Source organism: Rhinolophus ferrumequinum, chromosome 12 (assembly GCF_004115265.2).
Source record: "Rhinolophus ferrumequinum isolate MPI-CBG mRhiFer1 chromosome 12, mRhiFer1_v1.p, whole genome shotgun sequence".
Classification (NCBI taxonomy): domain Eukaryota; kingdom Metazoa; phylum Chordata; class Mammalia; order Chiroptera; family Rhinolophidae; genus Rhinolophus; species Rhinolophus ferrumequinum.
The window spans coordinates 62123371-62139099 of NC_046295.1; the positions used below are offsets into that span (position 1 = coordinate 62123371).

The window sequence follows — 15729 nt, forward strand, 5'->3', positions numbered from 1 at the left end:
GTCAAAAAATAGAAACACTGATTAATTAAATGGTCGACGCTGACTTTTTTTTTAACCCAAATACTTTTAATTCTCCAAAACGGGTGGGTAGAGGTGGTAAGCAACTTCATTATCCAAATGAAAATTTCACAGTACATACATTCTCCCATCTAATTCACCCATAGGTACCGATAAGCTGTGATCCCACAAGCAAGAGCCATACCCGTGTGCATGCACTCATGTGAAAATATCACACACACTAAATTGCACTGAGGCCGTGACAACATGCAACTTAGTAATGTGCAATATCTCCACCAGAGCAAGCAGAATGGGAGCATCAGGAAAGGAGGGTGTGATGCCAACATTCAGGATACAACATGCTCTAAGGGGAGGAAAATGGTTTGGGGAGAAAGGACGCATGCCACTAACTCAAAAATTCATGAAACGAAAACACAATCACAAATGTATTCAATTTAGAATACTTATTCAGAAGTGTGAATAACAACTAAGGTTCAAAAATTCAATGAGACAGAGATTATAAAGGAGCCACATATTTCAAAAGACAAAGCTTTGGTTTCAAAGAACCAAAGACATTTTTACTGGCTGGTCATGCACTTAACTCCCAATTTTAATTCAACTTTTAACTTATTAATGGACCATATGAGCTTAATGATTAGCTTACCTGCAGCACTGATGATGACTAATGATTAATGTTTATAAAATCTGGTATCACTGATAATTTGCAGACTAAACTATACTCTCAGGACATTATAATAAATATTTCCATAATCATTTCTATAACATTTTTCCTCTTAAAATTTTTCTCCATGAAGAAACATAATCCATCTTGAACACAATTCTTCCAAATGAAAAGTTTGACAAGAGCTCTTAGAACTAGAACCCATTGCTCTCATATATGTATGTATGTAGGTTCCTCAGAGGCATGTACGTAAAACCTGTACATTTTGATTTAAGTCTTGAATTTGACCCAGTAAATAAATAGACCAAAAGCACTTAGACTGCTAAAAATCATCCTGAATTACAACCTTTAATTTATATAACTTGATGTAGCTGTGGTTAGATAAATGGCCCAGGATATAACAAGTTCTCTAGTCCGTACCATATTTTTCAGACTCACAAAATTCTATTAATTTTGAGAACCATTAGGATTATAGTTCTGGTACTGAAGATTGTTAAAATTTTTCTCTGTATTAAAAATAAGATGATAAAATGAATGGGTTTTGTCCCAGTCTGCTTTGGACATGGGCATAATTAGAGTGCATAATTAGTGCATGCAAACCCAAGAAGATAAGGCAAATCTAATTTGTAGAAAGACATATATATTTCCTCATATCTCTGAAGACGACCACACTCTCCCAATTCGCTCCTGAGCCAAGACCTGAATTCTTAGCCATCAGCTTCATGTGTCCATATGATCAGTGTAACAGAACCACACATTCAACTCATCATCTTTTCCCCTAACGGGCTCCTCCTGGAAGAAGCTATCGTGGTCCACCAGAAGGGTTTGTGCTTTCAATCAGCTGGACCTAGGTGCACGTCACAGTTCTGCTTACCAATTGCAAGCAATCGTGACACTAAAGAATTAAGTTTAAAACAAAGGAGAACTCGGTTTTCATACCAAATATGCCATGAAAAAAGGCGACTCAATGACAGACATTCAGAGGATGGTCAGCAAGTGGTTCACTCACTCTATGAAAGCAGAACAAGAGAAAATTCAAGAACTGTGATTTGAAGATAAACACTTTTGTGAGAATAAGGGTCAGGACTAATAAAGATGTATCTACTTTAGGAAAATAAAGTTATCTCTCTTGAAGTTCATTATAGACAAGGCAGATATTTTCCTGTAAAGCTTGGCTTCAGCCACAATGACTAGAAGATTCTGCCAGGCTTCGAAGTGGTTGATTCAATAGCTTTATTCTATTGGAAAAGTGGAAGGTTACTTTTCCTTTTTCATAGAGCATTTGCATAAATTTTGGAGTCAGTTTAGATAAACTAACATTAATCTATTCCTAGAGTTTTCATCATTTCATTTACTCAATAAGATGATAACCAATAGTTAGATAGGCTTAGAAGAGATGCCAAAGCCAGTAAGTTCTTCTTGACGAACAGCTTCACAATGAAACTGCTACATTAGATAATACACTCCCAGACTTGGAATGAATCTTTACATGGACGGCCCCACATGGATACCTGAGAGTACCAGAGGGGATATGAGCTTTTTTTTTTCAATCCCACTCGATGCCCAATCAAGAAAGCAAGATAACTGATAAAAGCTTTACCCAAGCCTTGCTAGTAGGCAAAAGGGTTTTGCTAGTAGGCAAAACCTACCCAAGTTTCCAGAGAGAGTATATTTTAGAAGCATTCATCCTATTAGAATGTAACAGAGGGTTTTCTAAAGATCACAGGGGTATCCAGCTAAGATCACAGCTATTACATGAATATAGTGATAAAATTAAGCCAAGCTCAGTCAGACAGAGGTATCAGGTCAAATCAAGATTTCTGCAGAAGACTGGTTCGAAGCAATGGTATTTTTTATAAGTATGTGGAAACTGAAATGCCAGCCAAAGATTCACTATTCAAGAGAAGCTTACTCACCACCTGGCTAACAACTTATCAGAAAGAGCAGCCCCAATGGATAACTCGAGGATTTAATTGGAGTAGCTATTCATAAACAGTAAAAATGTAGTGAAGTGTTAATAATGAGTTCAGAGCAATGAGGGACAAGGCTTGGGCATCAAAAAGCCTCTCCCTATTCAAAATGACAAAGAGGAAAAAGAAAAGGGGGGCAGCAGCCAGTGATCTGGAAAGAGTATATGAAGAATAAATGTTGAAGAAACAACTCATTTAGAAACAAAGCTGCAATACATGGATCCCAGAAGACATGAGGCAATTTCTGGCCAGAACCCACAATACACACACACACAGAGCCTACAAGTGTGACTTGGAGATAACCAGAAACTTTGCAACCTACCCCCTGCAGAAGGCACGGCCTGGCTGCAGAGGAAGAGAAGAAGAAACGGGGCCACCTACTCCCCTCCCTAAGCAAAGACAGAATTCCCGAGAAGAGAAGGAGGGTTCTGAGAGAAGGTGAGGTATACTAGTGTTGCAAGAGGCAGATTTGCTGAGTAAGTGACATGACGGTGAACAGACAGAGCAGGAGCCTGTGGACAGAAAGCTGATGGGGAAAGGACATTAAATCTTTGTAAATCACAGACTCAGGAGTAAGACACTGAAACTGTTTTCCATTTTTTTCTTAACATTTGCATTGCTCATATTTTTTTTCTTATCAACATTTGCACTGATCCTATTTTTTTTGAGGATAACAATCTCAACAGGAGATAACAGTTTTTGAAAATGCCAGTTCCATCACTAGTTTAAGCAGTGAATATTACTAGGACGGCTCAAGACAGAAAACGGGCTCCTCATGGAAAGAAGTTTTGGAGGGAAATAAAAATAGCATAAATCTTATCCCTACCTGATAGCTTCTTCCACAGACTGGCCAATAATATTAGAGGAAGGACCTGGCTGAGATAGTGGTGTCAGGCTTATCACCCACTTCACTGGCTTGTAGTACTCATCACTGGAACTTAATAGATAAAATAGTGTGGTCAGGAAAATTATCTGCAAAACAAAGGACAGTATCTCCTAAAACATCACATTTGGAAACTACAGGGAGGAAACACAAATGGAACCAAGAATATGCTTTACTGAGGAAGGAAATGTGATGTGCTGTTATCTGCATGTACATACCAGAGACAGAACAAAATTCAGAAGGGCTGTCCCACTGTAGAAGAGGATGGTCAGGAGCGTAGTGACAGTGGTGAAAAGCAGGCTCACATTCCGGCTCATAACAATCCACAGAGACTCTAAGATCTGAGAGGAGGGAAAGCTGAAAATTAGAAGTAATCCTTGGGAAAGAAGTTTCTCGTGTGCTTTTCATATAGTGTTTTAGTACCATAAACTAAAAGACAAGAACTGAGTATTATTTTAAATGGAAAAAAAAAAATCTGAAAACATTTGAATACCGGTAAGTAAGGAAAATGGTCAAGTAAATTATGGTGAAGCTACTCCAAATAATATTAGGCAGCCATTAAAAATACCTCTTATAACACAGGAAAGTATTTTATGATATAGTGCTACGTTTCAATAGCAGGATACAAAAATTTTATATATAGCATGATTATAACTATATAACTGACATGCACAGAAAAAAATACCTACAGGAGAATATACCGAAATGCTTGTAGGATCACAAGTGCAGGCCATGAAAATCTAGCATTTGTCTTATTAGCTGCCTCCCCCTTTGCCACCTCCAACTTAGATTCATCTACAAATACAGAAGCACCTTCACACAAATCACAGTAAAATGAACAGATAACATCAAGGGCAGAGCTCTACACTTGAAAGTCGTTCTTCAGATAGACGACCTTTATTTTATACCAAGACCTACCAACTTCAGTTGACCCATCACCTACAAATTCACTCGAATGAGATATTAAAATGAAGGCTATTAATATATGCTAAATATTACTAAAGAAAAACGCACAATATCTATAGTACCGCCACATGTTTTCATTTCCTATCTCTTCATAAACTTAAATTCTCTCATGATTAATGTCAGTTTTATTCTCAAGTATTCTTCCTCTTAATGAAAAACAAGGAAGCAAAATGTCCAGAAAAACACCTTCCCTTACAGTTTTCAAAATGCTCCCAGAAACCTCCCAACAGTGCTGTGAGGGAAGCAATGCAGATATCATCTTGATTTATAGATGTGCAAACTGAAGCTCAGAGATTTTTAAAAACTTGCCCAAGGGCATAGAGCTAGTAGTATGTAGAACTAGAGCTGGGACCAGAACTCATAGCGTCTGAATTTATTTTGGTGCCCTTTCTAAAACAGCAGTTCTGTTTTTTGTCATCTGTTCAAGTCATACCCTCGGTGCTATGAAAGGCCTATCCATTCCTTTCCTACCTCAAACGTACCATTTATAAAGGCATATTTTGTTGTCCTCGGCATTTCTTGCAAACCTCAGCTCAGTCTTCATAAGAGAACTTTGGCAGGCTGGTTTCATTTACAAAAACTCCTTACATAAAATCTTGAAAATGTTTCACAATGCCTACAAAAATATGCATGATTGACTATCTGACCCTGTGGGATAAGGAATGAATGAATAATGCCACTGATTCTAAGAAACAAACCAACAATGCCCTCACTTGTGATTCTGACAAGCATTCTTTTGGGGGGCCTCAGTCATTTTGGAATTTTTATCAAAAAAAGGTTTTAAATAGTTTCTGGGTCATACTGATAGGAAATGCCTCCTGGTGATTCTTAAGAAATTAACTGAATACGTTAATTGTAGACTAGTAGTTGTCAACATCAAGTAACCTTTCTATATACTCAAGGGAATTAGGAAGGAAGGTTCAGAATATAAAAAAGCACTGTTGGTATTACAAGTATGCTGGCAGAAACACACACATTTCATTTCAAACCTTTATAGCTCTATTTGATGAATGGGAGGAAGGGCAAGTGTGAGTGCAAGGGTGGGGGTATTAACTAAAGGAGGTGTAAAAAACCCAAAAGGAAGTGTAACAGGGCACGAGGGACTTGCAAAACAAGTCACATCTTTACCTTCGTCTTCTATATTAGAAAGCCAGATTTACATCTAAAATTGTAAAACCATAAAAGAGCAACATAAACATTATTTTAGAAATTTAGAGGTAAATACCCAGAGAAAGCTAAAAGAATTGACAGCTGTTTCTGGAGTTGAGACTTAAGTGGAGAAGCAGTGGAGAAGCACTGCTTCTCCACTTAAGTAGAGTTGGGCACTGCTATTTTTTTTATATTAAAAATCTTAGCGCATTTTTTAGTTTTCAGCTATGGTCATCTATTATTTTGATAAAAATTAAATTTAAAAATATGTAGCACTGCAAACCTCGACTTTTGTTAACTTGATGAAAGTTTATTCACAAGAAAATTCTTCTCATCTTTGTGAAAAGCCACAGGCTGAGACACTTTACAAAGTACACTGTGGAATGAAAGTGGTCATTAAAACTTAGCGACACTGAAAGCTGTTGCTGCCTTCCATCCTTTTGGAGAAAAAAAAAAAAGGCAAAGATGGATGTTGCATGGGAGAGAAAACCTTATTTCCATTTACCAAAGGGCTTCGCTTCACCCAGCGGAAAAGCAGCTCCCTCTCTAGGGGTCCAGCTGGGGACATTCCTTGTGGTCAGCCAAAAGGGATGAGGACGCCTGTCTCAGAATCTGAGAGCCTTGGCTATGTGCTTATGCATCATCCCGATTCAGCATCTCTTGGTCCCTCTTCAGCCACAAAGGAGGCATCAGATCAGGGGAGCTGCACCCGAGGTCTTTGATTTTTGGACCTCTTTCAAGTGCATTTAAAACTTTCAAAAGTGTGAATGCCATGGCCTTAAAAACAGGGTAACCAAAGGCCTTGAAGTGTGTAAAGAAAGCTGGGAATTAGCGTTTCTGCTTTTATTTCTAAGTCCAGTTTCACTATGAATACTATTTCTTACCGAAAGAAACGTCTCAATGTTCTCGTGAATGAAGGAGGCGACATCCTGCCAGTCCAGAATGTCGCCCAGCCAGCCGTTCTGACGACTTACGTGCATCTTGTGTCCCTTGTGCCTCCCAGAATGCGTCACGTTCTAGGGAAGAAAACAGTGCAGACATGACATCTCCATCTTAACCTAAAGAACAGAATGTAGAAAGAGTCTATTTTGTTTTAGGTCCACTTGAGCACTTCAGTAAGTACACAAAAGTGAAAAACTTTGCATCATTTAAGAAACCAATGAAGAATTCCACCTAAAGACCTGAAAGATATTTCTCTGTTTATATTCTAGTTACTGTGTCTCAGCCAAGCTCAAGTGCTTCCCTCCTAAATACATGAGTATTTAGGAGGGAGCACTTCAGTCCTCAGTATAGTCAACTGTATACGAACACAGCATTTACTTTCATCTTTCCCCTTTTTTCAGTACCGCTATCTTTTCCTTGGTCTCCCATTTTTGCTCTTTTCCTCCTTTATTTATCTCCCTTATTAATCTTCCATATAAGATAAAGAGAGCAGGGAGGAGAAAAGAACATGAAAAAGTATACCTGAAACTAACCCAATGTTATGTGTCAATAATATCTCAGTAAAACAGGGAAAAAAGAATATGAAAAAGAAACAAGGGGGCTGGGGGGGAGGGGGTGGAATCTAACTTGTCTACCTGGAAAAGAATTACATTGGCAGGAATGCAGGAATAACTAGATTTGAAAGAGAGAGAAATAAACAAAGTGACTGCTGAGGTTAAAATTCAGAAGTAGAGGTTTTAAGTTCTTAACATTTTGCATGTTTCCATCCTCCCACTTTTATTAACAGCATAGTGTTATCAATCCTTATTATGTAATAAAGATATTAGGTCCCAGGAAAAAGAGGTAAAGAAAGCAACTTACTTAACCCCTTACAAACCTATGCTTTTAAAACACTGACCTCCCTGGACCATCAAAGGAAGCTGAAAGCGGATGACCTACAGTAAAAATCTGTTTAAGCAGAAGCCCCAGAGTTAGCAGAAGAAACAGATATAACCTTACCAATTGTCTGGCTCTTCAGCAGATATCTACCTAGAGATTCCCCACCTCATTTTAACTCCCAGTCTCCGAAATCCACAAAAGCCAACACTTTTCTCCTTCAACCCCTCCCAGAGCAGGAGTACACAAAGCAACACATTCAAATTTAAAATGAAGCCCTCCTCCCTCCTACCCCAAGAGAAAGGTTTACATATGCCCTCCTCTCCTTAGACCAACCCTGGGAAAAATCACCACCAAACTTTGCCCCCTCGCTCCCTCCTTCCCACTGCACAGGCATCTTCCATGCCACAGCTCCTGATGGCTCGCTCACAGGCCCTGCCAACCCAGGGCCACGGCCCCCCACAACCAGTTGCTTTCAAAACTGGCATTTTTATATGTAGCGCAAAAATATTTTTCAATCATAAATTCTGAAGTATGAATATGTAAGCACAAGTAGCACATATGGTTGATTTAAAATAAAAAGATCTCTAAACTTTGAGATCTATTTTCACTTCCTCAAAAAGAAAGCTCTTTGTGTCTAGAGCTGTACTGTCCAAAACAGTAGCCAACAGCCCCATGTGCTTACTTACTGAGCACTTAAACTGTGTCTGGTCCAAATACTGAAATGTGTTGTTGGTATATAAAATACACACCTGACTTCCAAGACTTAATATGAAAAAAAAAAAAAAATATATATATATATATATATATATATATATATAAAATATTTCATTAAAAATTTGTTATTGATTGAAATGATAATATATTGATTGGGTTTACTGGGTTAAGTAATTAATTATTAAAATTCATTTCACCTGCTTATTTTTTATTTTTTAATATGGCCACTAGAAAAATTAACATTACATATGTGGCTTGCATTACATTTCGACTGCACAGAGCTTAGTCTAGACGATGATATTCTGTTGATGATAATAAACAGAGAATGGAATATTGACTCACCAGAGGGCTAGTGGGTTTTGCCATGGGGATTAACCATCCACTCATGCTGACTTTCAGTAACTTAAGGTTTAAGACCTTGCAACTTAAAACTTTCAATAAATGAAATCCCAGTGTTAATACAATCGGATCTAATCGATGGGTCTATATAATACTAGGTTGGTGCAAAAGTATCTGTGGTTTAAAAGGTTAAAAATAATTGCAAAGAACCGCAATTACTTTTGTTCCAACCTAATAAAAGGACATTATTAGTTTACAATTGAAATCTTTAGATAAAATAACTTACCTTTACAAACCAAGAATGATACAGTCTGTCCCAAAGTTCTAGTACTTGCTTTTCTATTACAGCAGTATTGTTCACCTTATCTCCAAGAATTTTATGAAGCTGGAAGAAATACAGATATCATCTGGTTTAATACTTCAGGCAACAACCCAGTAAAATTAATACATGCTGGGTCTTTACATTTGTTCCAAATCAAACTAAAATGTTCCAGACTATTTAATTGCTTCCAGCCACACTATGTCCTGTTCATAAAATCTGCTCCTTAATATTCCCAGTAAATTTCCTCTCTCTCATTTTGCTTTTCTCTTTCCTCTATCCTTAGTTCACGAGGTGAGCTACTTCAGGCTTTAGGAGAATGTAAAACTGAAGCCATGATAACTGACGTCTCTGCTCTTACCTGCCCAGAGAAAACGCTTTCCCTGTGACCTCAATGCCCATCCATTACAGAGACGTTTCATGTTTCATTTATCACTATTATTAAGAATTGCTGGACCAGCCCAGTGGTTCAGTTGGTTAGAACGTGGTGCTCTTAACAATAAGGTTGCCACTTCAATCCCCACATGGGCCAGTGAGCTGTGTCCTCCACAACTAGACTGAAACAACTACTTAACTTGGAGCTGATGAGTTCTGGAAAAACACACTTCAAAAGCCCTCCACAACTAGATTGAAACAACTACTTGACTTGGAGCTGATGGGTCCTGGAAAAACACACTTAAAAATAAAAAAACATGAACTTAAAAAAAAAAAAAAAAACAGAATTGCCACAGAACTTTAAGTAAAATTTTAGAACCTTAGCTGTAAACACAAATATTTCCCTTAGTTTGCTGAGAGACAGCCAGCAGGTCTAAGAGTCATGAGTGATCAGACTGGCTTTATGATTTGTGGGAATCAAGTACACAGAGATAAGGTAACCTAGAGAAAGTTTACTCATTATAATATCTTATCTCACATTTCATTTGTTATTAAACATATGGCAATATTAAAACACTTTTCAAAAGACAAACACTGATGTTTAGTCCCACTTTCCTTAATACAACCGTTGCCATTTTTTCATTTCCTTTGCAACTTTCTGCCTGTTTACATAGATGTAATTTAGAATCCTGTATTTTCTTTTGCATCATAAGCATTTCATATTTTGCCTTCATCTTTGTTTTTAATGGTTTCATATTAGTTCATTAAGTTTTGATATTGTTAATCATTACCAAATGACAAGACATATATAGATGGTTCCCAATTTTTAATGTCACGAATAACACTGCAATGAACATCCTTATACACAATATTTTTCTCATTACTAACAGATAAGTGTACAAGAATCAAAGGAAATGAGCATTTTAACAATGCTATGCATTATTAAATTGTCTTCTATGAGGATCGTACCAATGAATGCTTTCCAACGTTGTATAAATGAACCAATATCTCCAAAGCCTTATGGACTAACTGATAAATGTTTAGATAATTTAATAGGTGTGAAATGGTAATCAATTATTTACTCTTTACTTCTTGAATGACAAGAGTGACCATTTTCCATCTTGGCTTTCAAGGTGCGTTTCCTTTTGTGTGGCCTGTCCATACCTTTGCCCATTGATGCTGCCCTTATGGATACTTGAACCAGTTCTTAGACATATTTAATGCAAATATATCTGCGCAATGTTTTCCTTTATATTTATTTGCCTTCTTTGTAAACTAGACACAAATTAGTGGATATAAAAGCCATTTATATTTGCATAGCATTTTACAATTTACAAATGGCTTTCACCTACACTGTCATCTTTACAACAACCCCAAAAGTTAGATAGAAAATCGTTTTGTCATCGCCTTTGTTCTTTTCAGAAAACAGATTTAGAAAACAGACCCAGGTCAAGCCGAAGGTCATGCAGCCAAATGGCAGTCAGAATTAAGTCCTCTAAAGTCCTTTCAATTACAGCCTACATAACCTATGAACAAAGAACACCTAACAGAACAAATGACCCCAAATAATTAAAAAAAAAAACACACAATATCCCCAGTCTGATTTCCTTTTGCTACTTTAAATTTGTCTTTTATCTATCATTACTGTCAGATACTCACAGACTTCCTATTACCAATTCTTTCTGTCATTTTCCTATCAGTTTCGGAGATCCCCCTTTAACCAGAAGAGGCCTAAAAGGGTTATGACAGCCTCTTTTCTAGATTGTCTAGATTGTCTATTTTAATAATGCTTTATTAAAATAAAGCATTATTTCAAACTGACACCTCCTTTAGCAGTCTCACTCCCAGCACAACAGAACTCTGAAATACCAGAACTGTAACAGTAAAGGAGAGTTCAGCATAATTTTACAGCATGTTATAAAACACGCTTTTCAAAACTGTGGTGCTATCAACCATGGCAGAACCTCACAGACCCAGAACATTACAATACATATTGCAAGTTGCACCGAAGACAGGGCCAGAGAGCATGGAGTCTAACGAACACATCACTGCTATTGGAAGAATCACTAAAGCGCACATACTGTTGGTGGCATGTGATGCACTGTTTGCAAAGGAAAAACAACGAAGCATTAAGGGCAGTCAGAACGCCAGTTGGGAGTTCTATGACTTAAGGTAAATCACTTCATCTATGAAATGGGGATGATAAGTCAGTGGGCAATTCTCAGTACTCATCTTGTGTGGAATCTCGGCAGCATTTGCCACAGCTGATTAAGTCTTCATTGAAACATTTTCTTCTCTAGGCCTTAAATATCTAGTGTAGGTATCTCAAACTTAATATGCCCCAAACAGAGCTACTGGTCTATCCGTAACACTGATACCCCATGACCACTTCCAAGTTTTTCCATCTCCATAAATGGCACAGCTATCCTTATAGTTTGGCAAACCGAAAACTTCCTTCCTGTCACTCCATATCCAATCCATGAATACCTCATGGATTTTGAGGTCAGAACAACCTAAAAATACACATCCCAAAGGTGACCATTCCTCTCAGCTTCCACTTCCACAACCCTAGTCCGAGTCATCAACACCTTACCTGAACGACTAGAATAGTATTTTAACTGGGCTCCCTGCCTTCTCCATTCGTGCCCCCTTCTCCATAAAGCAGCTAAACGGAGCTTTCAATATCCTAAATCACGTCACATCCCTTTCTGTGTTAAATCCACAGACTGTTTACCTTTCCGACTAAAAGAATATCCCAACTTCTTGTCCCATCACCACAGTCCCTATTCCAGCCACACTGGCCTTCCCTCTTTCCCTCAACCAAGCTTGTTCCCCTCTCAGAAACTTTGAATTTGTTACCCCTCAGCTTGAAACATTATTTTTCCAGGTTTTCACAAGTTGTTTCCTTCTCATCATTCCAGTCCTAGTGAAAACATCGTCTCAGAGACAGTCTCTAGCCATTCTGAGCTAAAGCATCACCCCAAGTCACTCTCTACCATGTGACCCTGTTTACCCTGGTCACAGCACTTTCAGATGTGAAATTTTTATTTGTTTCCATGTTTAATGTTTGTCTCCTCTCACCAGAGTGTAAGCTCCAGGAGAGTGGTAACTTTCTGGTTTACGGCTTTTTTCTCCAGCACCTAGAACAGTGCCTGGCCTGTCTGTGAACTGGCTGTCACGTTCTTCATTCTAGTCATGGGAGAAGGGACAGAGGAAACGCACTCCTGATTCTCTTGCTGTCTCAGGGCGGCATCTCCAGGTACAAATCTTAGAATGGGAAAGGATAAAGCAGAAAGGACAGCTCAAGGAAGGATGCTGAGTGAGACAGTAAATTGGATGTTGAGAAAATAGCAAACTGTGGGTCTCAGGAGAAACCAAACAATGCATAGGGGCCCTAAGAGATGAGGCTGACAAAGGTGGTGGGGGCCAGATAGGCAGGGACGACCTTCACTGTTCATATGTAAACGCACCCTAAAAAGCTCTCTTCCTTTTCTGAGTTTAGTATTGTTTCCTAGCTTTGGCCCTCTGTAGACTTCAGCCCTGAGGACTCAAATCTAACATAATTCTTAGCTGGATGCGTTCTGAGCTTATCAGAAAGCTACATCTGCAATTTCAATGGCTTTCTTTTTTTTTTTTTAAAGATTTTATTGGGGAAGGGGAACAGGACTTTATTGGGGAACAGTGTGTATTTCCAGGACTTTTTTCCAAGTCAAGTTGTTGTCCTTTCAATCTTAGTTGTGGAGGGTGCCGTTCAGGGTGCCATTCAGCTTCAAGTTGTTGTCCTTTTAATCATAGTTGTGGAGGGCTCAGCTCAGCTCCAGGTCCAGTTGCCGTTGCTAGTTGCAGGGGGCGCAGTCCACCATCCCTTGCAGGAGTCAAGGAATTGAACCAACAACCTTGTGGTTGAGAGCCCACTGGCCCACGTGGGAATCGAACCAGCAGTCTTCGGAGTTAGGAGCATGGAGCTCTAACCGCCTGAGCCACCGGGCCGGCCCTCAAGGGCTCTTTTTTTAAAAACAACTTTACTGAGATATAATTCAGACATCTTACAATTTACTCATTTAAATGTACAATTCAATAGCTTTTTAGTTTATCCAGAATTAGGCAACTAATCAACTTTGGAACATTTGCATCCCCCCAAGGAAAATTCCACACTCATTAGCAATCACTCCCCCGTTTCACTCTCATCCCCTCTGGCCCTGGAAACCACTCACTACTCTACTTTCTATAGATGTATCTCCTCTGTACATTTCATGTCAATGGAATCATACATCTTTGGTCTTTTATGACCGCTTCTTTACTTGGCATGTTTTCAAGGCCCATCCATGCTGTAGCATGTATCAGTACTCCATTCTATTATATGGATATACCACATTTATGTACCATTCATCAGTGGATGGACATTCAATGGTAGCTTTCACATATTATCCCTGTGTCTTCTAAGTCAGGATCACACAAATATTTTAGAAGTTTTGTTAGCAATGCCTATCTCTCAACTGTCTTGCCTTTTAGAATCTTGAGCAAAAGGTTTCAAATCTATCTTTTCTCTAAGTAATTTGAAATTTACTTCTTTAAAATCTAAGACACATTTTTTTCAGCTACTCAAATTTCCTTTATCCTTTTCTCAAATAGTTAAGAATTCCAGGATAAAAATCTCTCCCAAATAGCCAAATAGATAAATCAAGACCTGAACACTATGCTTTCAGAATAAAAGCCTTCTGCAATGGCTAGATCTTCCTTCTGTGATAGTTTCTGAGAGCTATATCCATATACTTATCTTTCAATAAGTATTTTTAAAAGACATACGACAGTTGACTAGATTATCTATCATGGGCCCAAGAAAATCAGTAATACATGTCTTTTCTTTTAACTCTGAACTTGACCACAATTTCATCCCTAGGTTAGGGATGAAATACACACATGAATACAGTATAATTTTCAAGATACCTTTTTGAGATTTTATTCTGAATTTTGAACACAGAATCACATATTAATCCTTTTTTTTTTCTGGGCATGTGTCTCACTCCAACCAATTTTGTCAATCCCTAAATGATCCTAATTATTTCAATATATTAAAATGTCAAATTACCTTCGTTCCCATAAGCAATACTAGGGGGAAAAAAGTATGTCCCAAATCCCTATCGTGGAATCCGATCCTTAACTGTGACAAATATGTCTTTTCCTTTTCATTCTCCTTCACAAAACTTCAGTCAAGCCCATCTCCTCAAGTACACTCTTGCTTCTACATCTTGGCACACTTACCCCTTCTTAAAATACACTCGTCCTTCTCTGTATTCATTTAAGATCTGTCAGTCCGTCAAGCTTTATCTCAATTGCTACACTAAAGCACTGAACTCAGTTCCAGACACACACTTCTAACATCCTGCACTAGACAGAGGAAGAATTCGGAGGAATTAGTCTTCAGTTTGAAACCAAGCTCTGCAACTTACTACATGAGTGCTGGGAATTAACCTGGCCTTAGGAGTTTGTTTCTTCATCTGTAAAGTGGGCAAAATAATTCAGAGTACTTGCAGGTTTCTTGGAAAGATAAACGAAACAAATTGCAAAGTGCAAAGCACAGTTACCAGCAGACAACAAAATGTAACATCCCAAGCTCAGTGATCACTCCTTCCTAATGCACAAATAATGAATCAGATCTATCTTGAATAACAAGAAAGTGGCCAACTTCTCAGGCTACTGGCCTGAGAGTATTCAGTATGATCATCCAGAAGGTTTAATTTCATTATATGTTGCTTGTTGACTTGTAAATATAAGCCTATTTCAAAAATGTAAATTGTTCTAAACGGAATCTCCATTTACGCTTTATCAAAGGAAGAAATCACTACCAATGAAGACCTTGCAAAAAGAAAGCCACAAAGAGAGGCTCTTCCCTTACCTTGTGGGTTATCCATTCTCGTCCATACTGATACACATTGTTAGCCGCAGAATTGAGGGCTCTTTGGACTACCTGAGCCTCAGGAAGCCAACTGATTTAAAATAAAGAAAGAAAAAAAAATGAAAAACTAGTACACTTTTAGAGTACTGCTCCAATAACTGTTTCAACCCAATGTATTTAAACAATCAGTAATCTACAAATTGTAGATCAGCCATCAACATACAGATACAAATGAATCACACACACAGGAATCCTTGACTTCTAGGCCTAATTGGCCTAATTCTAATGTTTGGGACTTCTTTTAAAGCTTTCCTTACCCTTTAGACCTACTTTGCACACCTCCCTTCCATTCTGCTCTGCTGGGTTTCTCTGTCCTTCAAGCCCTGGGTCATCTGCCTTATTCAGCACCAGAGGAGATGGGTATGGGACACTGAAGTCAGCATCTGGGACTCAAAATGGTGGTTCTCAAAGTGTGGTCCATGGACCAGCAGCATCAGAACTGCTTGGAAACCTGGCCCAAGCCCAAACCTACTGAAAAAGAACCTCTGAAGCTGGGGCCCAGCAATCTGCACCTCAACAAGCCCTGAAGGCAATTCTGACGCACACTAACATTTGCAA

General features: G+C 38.4%; 1 protein-coding gene across 2 annotated transcripts in view; it reads right to left on the minus strand.

The window, feature by feature from the left end:
- The window catches only part of TMEM245 (transmembrane protein 245), a 90761-nt gene that overhangs the window by 31779 nt on the left and 43253 nt on the right, over positions 1–15729 (minus strand). For both annotated transcript variants that reach the window (XM_033123116.1, XM_033123117.1), the window contains 5 exons: positions 15112–15202; positions 8808–8906; positions 6532–6663; positions 3751–3873; positions 3476–3621 (listed from right to left, as the gene is read on the minus strand). In XM_033123116.1, the coding sequence (XP_032979007.1) occupies positions 3476–3621; positions 3751–3873; positions 6532–6663; positions 8808–8906; positions 15112–15202 (591 nt within the window). The remainder of the gene's footprint in view (positions 1–3475; positions 3622–3750; positions 3874–6531; positions 6664–8807; positions 8907–15111; positions 15203–15729) is intronic.